Raw genomic sequence first — 9,953 nt, 5'->3', positions numbered from 1 at the left:
AGCCGGTTGTTTCAATTTAACAATCGGTTGTTTTTCTGGCACTTTTGAAAAAGAGTTTGAAAACTTGTTCTATGGATTAAAACTCAATCCAGCTTTTCCAAAAACACAGTTTTGAGATGCTAAGACACTCTCAAAGTTGGATTTGCCTTTTGAAATCTTATCCACAGTTTTCACAAGGTAGTGAACCTTCTTTTCAAGAGATTCACAATTTTCACAAACAAGAGAATCACACTTACAAGAAGAATTTTTGTAAAGCATTTCAAGGTTTTCAAAATTTGTTTTCGAATTTTCTAATTCTTCTTCCAGTGCTTTGACTCTGTTTTCAAGCCAGTTGTTCATACCTTTCAAACGATTGTTCAAGAGAGCCAATCGGTTAGCTTCTTCATGGGTTTCTTTAAAATCTTGAAGCAAATGACTATAGTTTTCAGCATTTAAGGAGGTACTAGAACTTACACTGCTCTCACTACTTGAATCATCCTCCTTTTTAGCCATTAGACAGAGATTTGCTTTTTCAACTTCACTTGAAGATATGCTTGATGAGTTGTCATTGCAAGCTTTTCTTGATTTTCCTTTGTTCTCTTCTTTGTCTAGCTTTTTGGATGATTTTCTTTTGTTGATTCTTTTCTTCAATAATTTTCTGAGTTTCTTAAACAGCATGCTAAGCACTTTCTCTTCATTTTCATTTGTCCCTCATGGATGACTTCTAAAGTGTCCCACATTTCTTTAGTTGATTCACAATGCGAAATCCAGAAAAATTCATTGAAGTTTACAACAGATGTTATGATATTTTTGGCAATGCAATCAAATTTGGCCTTTTCACTTTCTTCATTAGTCCATTGGGACCAAGGTTTTCTAGTAAAAGATTCAGCCTTTTCAATTCTAGGAATGAAAGGACCATTTTCAATTGCATCCCAAATTCCTTGATCAATAGATTCAACAAAGATTTTCATTCTAGTTTTCCAATATTTGTAATTCAAACCACAAAACAAAGGTGGTTTATTAATTGGAGCACCCTCCTCAAAAGGTAGTTTTTCAGGCATAGAAAAAAGATTTTAGGATCAAACTTGAATATTTTTCAAGTACCAAGCTCTTGATGCCAATTATTAGAACATATGGCCTTAAACGAGAGGGGGGTGAATTGTTTAAGGAAGGTTTTTGAAATCTTTTTAAAGTTTAACAAAAAACTTTGTATGAATCCAGAACAAAAATCAGGTTAGCCAAGAACAAGAGCAATAAAACAGCAAAGCAACAAAAAAACAATCGGTTGTTTCTGCGAAACAATCGATTGTTTATACCAGTAAGGCTAAAAATAGAATGTAAATGAGTTTAAGGGTAAGAGAAAGATACACCAACAGTTTATACTGGTTTTGTACCGACCAGGTCATCGGGTGTGATGACGTGTCTAGCACGTGACTACGTGAGGCGTGTTTAGCAGAGCGCGTGGCTAGATAAGGGCGAGTGGTTCAGAAGCTAGTGTAGTCGCTGTTCGTGGAAGCGGCGTGTTACAACGTACATGATCGGTTGTCGCCGAGATTGTATAACGTTGACTTGTTAGACGATTGGCGACCAGGTAGCTTGACATTGCCGCAAGAAGCACGTCGCTGGATTTCCCAACAGACTCAGTTAAGGCTGCTGGGAACTCAGAAGAGTAAGTCCAACGAGATGATTGTTGCGCTGGCATGGGGCATGGAGGTCGAGTAGGTGGAAGGGAACAACTTGCCCATCAGCGACAGGATTCCCAAAGTGGACATTCGCTGGTGGCAAGGTTCCCCCAGCTAGAACATGCATGGTGTAGCAATAAGGAAGGTACCATTGACGACAAGCGATGTCATAGAGATGGTTCATTTTGCTGCTCCCGATACTCGCCTGGTCAGGTGGTGTTCTAGGGCATATTGTGTGCTAGCTTGCTCCTTGAGTAGAGGACTTAGCTGCGCGGCTGGTTACTACACAGAAATAACGTTCAAGTTGCCCCAACCCAGATGACGACACGTGTAGGGTTGGATGCTACCAGTTACTCCAATCCAGATGATGACACGTGTAGGGTTGGGTGCAATAGAAAAATGACGCTCAAGTTGTCCTAGCTCAGATGATGACACATGTAGGGCTGGGCGCTACCTGCTATCCCAGCCCAGATGGCGACACGTGCATGGCTGGATGTGAGCCAGGCGTCCAAAACCATAACGGCCTGGAGAGAGAAAAAACCTAGCTATAAAGGTAAACTTAACAGAATTTGCAGAGGTACGTTTTCATTACTGCTCATTGCTAGGGTTGTGTGCCTTTAGTACGGTTGTACAGAGTATATTTTCTCTCAGTTTTTGGGTGTTCTTGTTACTGACTTGAGCGTCGGAGCGCCACCGGCCGCAGAGGCGCCACCTTGTGTTTTCAGGTTCTCAGAGAGGCTTTCTATGGTGTGGACTTGAAGGGCACGTGGAGTCAAGCTGGCGAGACAACGCTCTAGCGCTAAGTTAACCGGCAGGATCATCTGGCGCCCACCGTGGGGCCTTATAAAAGGTGATTCCCAACCATAGTTCGTGTTTGTTGAGGTTTTGGTGCTTTCTGTTCGACTGCTCACTATCGCAGTCGGTTCCTGGAGTTTTCACCATTCGTTTGGAGTTTCTTTGAGTTGTTGAGTTTGCTGAGAAAGGATGAGGACAACGCGATCTAGTTCAGTTGCGCCGTCGACAAATGAAGATGTTGTATCCATGACACAAGTGATGGACATGATGAGGACGCTGCAGGAGAACGTGGTCGCATCACGTTCTGAACAGAAAAGGATGCACGAGGCACTAGTGGCCTCGCAAGCTAAGAATGAAGAGCTCAACAGGGTTAACGAAGAGTTGCGTAAAGCCCTTCAAGAGCAGGAGGAGCGTGCGGTTGGGGACAGATCTGCACCCCCATCCCCACCGCGCAGCTTTCCCATGCCATTTTCTCAGGAGATCATGGACTCGGTGGTCCCGGCTAATACTGTGGCGGTGAAAGCGTCTTTTACCGGGGTGGAGGACCCTGAGGCCCATATCACGACGTTTCATACCCAGATGATGCTCTCGGGGGGTTGGACGCGATTTACTGTAAGGTGTTCATGAGCACTCTTAGTGGAACAGCGTTAGACTGGTTCATCAGTATACCTACTAGCCACATTACCACAGTTCAACAGTTTCCAAGATGTTTGTTGAGCAGTATATAGTGAACAAGGCACCACCATTGGTGTCTTACAACCTGTTTGACGTAAGGCAGTACCAAGGGGAGTCCTTGAAGGATTTCCTGAACAGATTCGGAGCTCAGATAGTCCGCTTGCCAGGTAAAGACGAAGAAATGTTTGTACACGCCTTCAAAAAGGGTGTGTTACCTGGGCCCTTTAGTGAGTCGCTTATCAGAAGTCACCCCGCCACGTTTGCTGAAATCCGGCGACGTGTTGTGGCTCACATCGCCGCCGAGAGCGAAGTCTCCGAGAAAAGGGGAAACGTGGCCCCAGCTAAACCGCGCGCCCCAGCAAGGATCCAGCCGCAGAGGGTAATGGAGGCGGCGGCGGGGAAGAGGGACCAAAGGATGCGCCATCCTTATGACTCTAAAAAGAATAAGAACAAGGGGTCGGGGCGGCCCAGGGAAACTAATCGCCCTCCAAGGTACAAGTTCGTGATGGGGTTGGCCGATCTGAAGATCACTCACCCGACGTGGACATCACGTTCACCAAAGGGGACCTTAGGGACGTTGACGACAACGACCCTATTGTGATCTCGCTTGTCACGGCGGGAAGGACCATCCACCGGGTGCTAGTCGACCAAGGAAGTTCAGCAGATGTAATGTTTTGGCCGACTTTTGAGAAGCTACAACTTTCCCCTGACCAGCTGAGGCCCTGTGGGGGCTGCTTGTACGGCTTTGCCGGTGATCAAGTGGAGGTAAGGGGATATGTTGATTTAAGGACGACGTTCACAGATGGTTTGGCTTCACGAACAGAGAAGATCAGGTATCTTGTAGTAAACGCTCCATCAGCATACAACATACTGTAGGGAAGGCCAACGCTCAACAGAACAGAAGTTGTGCCTTCGACACGACACATGAAGGTCAAACTACCATCCATGGAAGGGTTGATCATCACCATCTGTTCCGACCAAAAGGAGGCGAAGAAGTGCTACGAAAACAGCCTCAAGAACAAGAGATCCATATGCCACGTAACCACAACGCCCCCCCTGGCGTGGAGCCTCTGCGGGAAGACCGGCGAATTTCGGATATGGCGTTAGAGGTGGTCGCCGAGGGGATGTGCCGATGGAGGATATAGAGGCGAGGCCCGAAAACGCCCCTCGGATGGAGGGAGAGAGAAACTGCTCGGAGACCGCCAGGGAAACGGGTATCGCGAGGGCGCTGATCGCTAGCGAAAAGAAGCCTCAGCCGGTAGAGGAATGGCTCGAGAAGAAGATCAACGGCAAGACATTTAAGTTGGGGAGAACCTTAGATAGCGAGACGCAAGACCAAATCGCCAAGGTGATAAGTAGACACCTGGATGCATTTGCGTGGGCTGCTTCAGACATGCCGGGGATCGACCCCGATTTCTTGTGCCATCACTTAGCAATGGATCTCCAAGTCAGGCCCATCCGCCAAAGAAGGAGAAAGTTCAACGAGGAGAAAAGACAGGTGATCAAAGACGAAACACAAAAACTCCTTGCAGCAGGCCACATCAGGGAGATCCAATATCCAGAATGGCTCGCCAATGTCGTTCTAGTCAAGAAGAGTAGCGGAAAATGGCAGATGTGTGTTGACTTCACAGACCTGAACAAGGCCTGTCCAAAGGATTCTTATCCTTTACCGAGTATAGACACCCTGGTAGACAGTGCATCAGGGTGCAAGCTACTTAGTTTTCTGGATGCCTTCTCAGGGTACAATCAAATGAAAATGCACCCCATGGATGAAGAGAAGACTGCCTTCATGACGGAAAGGTCATGCTACTGCTACAAGATGATGCCCTTCGGGCTGAAGAATGCGGGAGCCACGTACCAAAGGCTAATGGACAAGGTGCTCGCACCTATGCTCAGAAGGAATGTGCAGGCATACGTTGATGACATGGTCGTGACGTCCCTGGAGAAAAACAAGCACGTCGCCGATTTGGAAGAGTTGTTCATCACAATAGCCAGGTACAAGCTGAAACTGAATTCTGAGAAGTGTGTTTTTGGCGTGGAGGCAGGGAAATTTCTGGGATTTCTCCTGTCGGAGAGGGGAATCGAGGCTAACCCCGAGAAATGTGCCGCCATTTTGGTGATGAGGAGCCCCGCCACTGTGAAGGAGGTGCAGCAGCTCACGGGGCGGATGGCCGCCCTATCCCGATTCGTATCGGCAAGTGGAGAGAAGGGCCACCCATACTTCCAGTGCTTGAAGAGGAACAACAGGTTTGTCTGGACGAAGGAGTGTGAGGAGGCCTTCATAAAGCTCAAAGAATATTTAGCGAGCCCACCAGTTTTATGCAAACCCCAAGCTGCAACGCCACTCAGGCTGTATTTTGCCAAAACTGAGAGGGCAATAAGCGCAGTGCTCGTCCATGATCAAGATCAGGTCCAAAAACCCATCTATTTTGTTAGCAAGGTGTTGCAAGGCCCAGAAGTGAGGTATCAGGCCTTAGAAAAGGCAGCGTTAGCGGTTGTATTTTCGGCGAGGAGGCTGCGCCATTACTTCCAAAGCTTTACGGTGTTGGTAATGACTGACTTGCCCATCCAAAAGGTTTTGAAGAAACCAGATGTAGCTGGAAGAACGGTGAAGTGGGCGGTGGAGCTGTCGGAATTCGACATCAAGTACGAGCCCCGGGGATCGATCAAGGGGCAAATTTTTGCTGATTTCGTGGTCAACCTGTCTTCCGAAACAGCGCAAAAACGCCAAGGATGACTTTCGTTGGGTACTCTCGGTGGATGGGTCGTCCAACCAGCTAGGTAGCGGGGCTGGGGTTATTTTGGAGGGACCCAACGGTGTGTTGATAGAGCAATCACTGAGGTTTGCTTTCAAAGCAAGCAACAATCAAGCAGAGTATGAGGCCTTGATCGCCGGTATCCTGTTGGCAAAAGAAATGGGAGCGAAGGTGCTAATGGCCAAAAGCGAATCGCTGTTGGTCACTAGACAGTTAACTGGTGAATTCCAAGCCAAAGATCCGCAGATGGCAGCCTACCTGGAGTACGTGCAAGAGCTAAGGAGATCTTTTGTTTTGTTTGAAGTGGTGCACGTGCCAAGAGAACAAAATGCCCGAGCTGACTTGCTAGCCAAGCTCGCCAGTTCGGGCAAGGGGGGCAGACAGAGGACTGTCATTCAAGAAACCTTGAAAGCGCCTCGAGCATTCGTGGCAGACCACCAGATTCTTCATGTTTGCAGGTCGGGGAAAAAACGGCGAGGAGCCATAGATCCCTAACGCAGGAAACTTTGAGGACGCCGAGGGTCAGAGCGCGCCAGTGGAAGAAGTGAAAACGATGCGAGTTTGTGCTATCCATGAGCCAGATACGTGGATAACGCCATACCAACGCTACTTAGCGGATGGCGTGCTTCCAATGGACTCAACAGAGGCCAGAAAAATAAAGAAGAGCTCCAGCAAGTTTACCCTTATCGACGGCGAGCTGTACAAGTTTGGATTTACACACCCTCTTCTTGTATGCGTACATGGAGAGAAGTGCACGAGGATTATGGCCGAGCTCCATGAGGGGATTTGTGGGAGCCACATTGGAGGTCGATCTCTGGCGACAAGGACTGTCCGTGCAGGTTATTACTGGCCCACGATGAGGGAAGATTGCAAGAGATATGCCCAGCGTTGCAAGCAATGCCCGCAGCACGCCGACTAACACAAGGCGCCCCCAGAAGAGTTAAAGTCAATCTACAACCCTTGGCCGTTCCACACGTGGGGAATCGACATCCTGGGACCCTTCCCGTTGGCGATCAGACAAATGAAGTATTTGGTTGTGGCGATCGAATACTTCACGAAATGGATTGAAGCAGAACCAGTAGCCCAGATCACCACGCACAAAATCCAGAGTTTCGTGTGGAAGAATATTGTGTGTCGTTTTGGCGTGCCCAAGCGTCTAGTATCAGACAATGAGACTCAGTTCGCAAGCCACCTGTTGAAGAAGCTGTGCGAGGACATTGGGACACAACAGGTGTTTGCTTCCGTGGAGCACCCGCAAACGAATGGGCAAGTGGAGTCCGCTAATCGGGTTCTGCTGAGAGGATTGAAGAGGAGGTTGGAAAAGGCCAAGGGGTCTTGGGCTGAGGAGGTTCCCCGCATAGTGTGGGCATATCATACTACTGAGCAATCGGGAACCCACGAAACCCCGTTTAGCTTAGTGTATGGATGCGATGCGATGATCCCAGTTGAAATCCAGGAAAGCTCGCCGAGATTCCAGAACTTCGTGGCGGAAGACTCGAACGAAGAAAGGAGAATGAACTTGGACTTGCTGGACGAGGTCAGGGAGGAAGCGCGGGTGAAGGCCGAGGCAGTAAAGAAAAGAGTCGAGCGCAAGTACAACTCCAAGATAAAGCCGAGGCAGTTCAGAGATGGCGACCTGGTGATGAGGAAGGCCCACCAGTACGAGAGGGAAAACAAATTGTCACCCAAGTGGACAGGACCACTCAAAATAACCGAAGCACTCGGGAACGGCGCCTACCACTTGGAGACGCTGGAGGGAGGGGCGATTCCTCGCACTTGGAACGCCACCCATCTCAAGTTTTACTACAGTTAAGGCATTGTAAGTAGCAATTAACTCCAACAGTTTAAGATGTATCAGTTTAAACAATTTTTCAAGGGGGCACTCTTTTTTCCCTAAGGAGGGTTTTTAATGAGGCCACCCAATAAAGAAGGTTTCGAAGTTTATCGAAGTTTCCCAGTTATTAAGTTTGCATGCTGTTTGTTTTTCAAGTTTGTGGGGAAAGATTAAAAATGGTAAATCTAAATCGCATGCATCCAGTATAAAACTTTCGAAACATGAAGTTTTAAACCCTCATCGCCACCCGGCGATCGGAGGCATAGGAACAAAGTTTTTTAAGTCCTCACCGCCACCCGGCGATCGGAGGCACAAGTAGATTTAAAATTTTTCTAACCGCCACCAGGCGTGAAAAGAGATTTAAAGACCTCCTCGCCTTGAGCGAGCGTAGGCGAGAAAAGAGATTTAAAGACCTCCTCGCGTCGAGCGAGCGTAGGCGAGAAAGAGATTTAAAGACCTCCTCGCGTCGAGCGAGCGTAGGCGAGAAAGAGATTTAAAAGACCTCCTCGCCTCGAGCGAGCGTAGGCGAGAAAAGATTAAAGTCCTCCTCGCCATGAGCGAGTACAAGCAAGAACAGATCACAAGACCTCTTTGCGTGAGCGAATTGAGGCAAGTTGAAAGCCCTCAGTGCATCCGGGGGAGGAGGAGATGTAGCCCCTGGGCAAGTTGAGGCATCAGGAAAAGTCCTTCTCACCCTCGAGTGAGTTCAGGCAAGATGAAACTGAAAAGTCAGGGGTGTTAACGATCTCAAGTATGGGAAAAGTGGGTTGGAGAAGAACTCTTTCCCCTTGAGTGAGACACCAGTATTGACCTAGTAAGACCAGTTAAGTTAGAAGTTAAAGGGTGGTAGGAGAGGTTCGCAGAGGGCACCCCACCACCCAAATCATTGTTCTGAAACTCAGGGAGGTAGAGAAGGATCCGAAAGGCGGCTCTACCCCAGATGAGGGAACAATGATGTGAGTTATTTCAGGGTAAAGACTCGGGGAAGGTAGAGAGAGATCCGAAAGGCAGCTCTCCTCCCAAATGAGCAAAGATGAAATCAGGAGGTGGTCCCGCAGGGGACGTTCTCAGTTAAGAGGAAGGTGACGTCGCCAGAAGCCCATTGCGTGAGATTGAAACAGAAAGAGAATCGCATGGCAAGGGCCGCGTCAGCGAAGTTCTGGGCGACGACGTAGAAATGCCTTTGACCCTTGATAGATCGGGCGAGAGAGGTTTCAGATACTAAGATCGACCTAAGCCCTTTTTTCCGAGTAAGTGATTTCGTATTAAACGTTATTGTTTCGAATTAACCGTTTGTTTAAGTTAAGGTGGTTTGCATAGAGTTAAGTACCGGTTGGTACAAGGTACGTTGAGTTAAGAAAAAACCATCCAGTTAAACCAGTTGATTGCACGGCAGATAAACTAGAAGATTATATATATATGTGTGTGTGTGTGTGTATGTGTGTGTGTGCACATGAGTATCGAACAGTTCGAACATAATGAAAATTATTACATATAGACCAAGGTAAAACATAAGAGGTTTCAAGGCGATAAGTCAATTGGGGGTACAATCTTGCCGTCCACCACCTCGTTGTATATCGAGAACTCAGAGAGATCAAGGTCGGGATATTTGCAAGCAAACTGCTCCAAAGCAGCGCCAAAGCCGGAAGAGAGAACTTGGGCAGCCTCAAGCTGAAGCTCGTCGATCTTCGTCTTGAACCCACTGTTCTCTTCACGAACCTGGGTGACTTCAAGCTCGAGCTCGTCGGCCTTCTTCTTGAGCCCGCTGTTCTCTTCGCGAACTCGGGCAAGCTCAGCAACGGTTTCACTTAGTTCCTGGGAGGCCTTATCCCGATCTTGCTCAACCTTTCCCAGAAGGGTCTCCCTCTCGATTCACCTCTTCTCTAAGTTGGCCATCTTTTGGGCGTCAGTTTTCTTTGCCTCCTCCAGCGTGGCAATTTTCTCCCTCAGAGGGACGATCCTGTTCTCCAGCTCGACGACATCCAGGAGTTTGTCATGAAGTTTCTTGCGCAGTTCTTTGTTGTCCTTGCGCATGCTTTGGAGTTCGTCCTTGAGGGCGTTTTCGACCCGCGAAAACTCGAAGCCTTGCATCAACATGTCGCACTTGGTCTTCTCGGCTTCGGCTTTCGCGGTGCTTGCCACCTCCTGATTGATCCAATTATCGAGCTCAAACTTCTCCAAGGAGTCCCTTAGCCCTTCGCCGACGATTTGGGGAAGACAATCGTCAACCAT

At 48.2% G+C, this 9,953-nt stretch overlaps 1 protein-coding gene across 1 annotated transcript; it reads right to left on the bottom strand.

Moving 5' to 3' along the window:
* Window positions 1-9,242: 9,242 nt before the first annotated feature.
* LOC137817306 (interactor of constitutive active ROPs 1-like) lies at window positions 9,243-9,953 on the bottom strand. Its single transcript, XM_068620559.1, has 2 exons — window positions 9,642-9,953; window positions 9,243-9,536 (listed from the first exon to the last, which is right to left on the bottom strand). Exons 1-2 carry the CDS (start codon window positions 9,951-9,953, stop codon window positions 9,243-9,245), a joined length of 606 nt encoding a protein of 201 aa, XP_068476660.1.

This window comes from Phaseolus vulgaris, unplaced genomic scaffold (assembly GCF_000499845.2).
Source record: "Phaseolus vulgaris cultivar G19833 unplaced genomic scaffold, P. vulgaris v2.0 scaffold_29, whole genome shotgun sequence".
NCBI lineage: Eukaryota > Viridiplantae > Streptophyta > Magnoliopsida > Fabales > Fabaceae > Phaseolus > Phaseolus vulgaris.
This window is presented reverse-complemented; position numbering and strand designations above follow the sequence as displayed.

Bases quoted from the DNA above. Each gene is read 5' to 3' on its own strand.
- LOC137817306 (XM_068620559.1), bottom strand. From the start codon at position 9,953: ATGGTTGACGATTGTCTTCCCCAAATCGTCGGCGAAGGGCTAAGGGAC. The intron at 9,537-9,641 runs GCAAAGAAAACT...AAGGCCTCCCAG, and splicing joins AAATTGCCACGCTGGAGGAG to GAACTAAGTGAAACCGTTGC.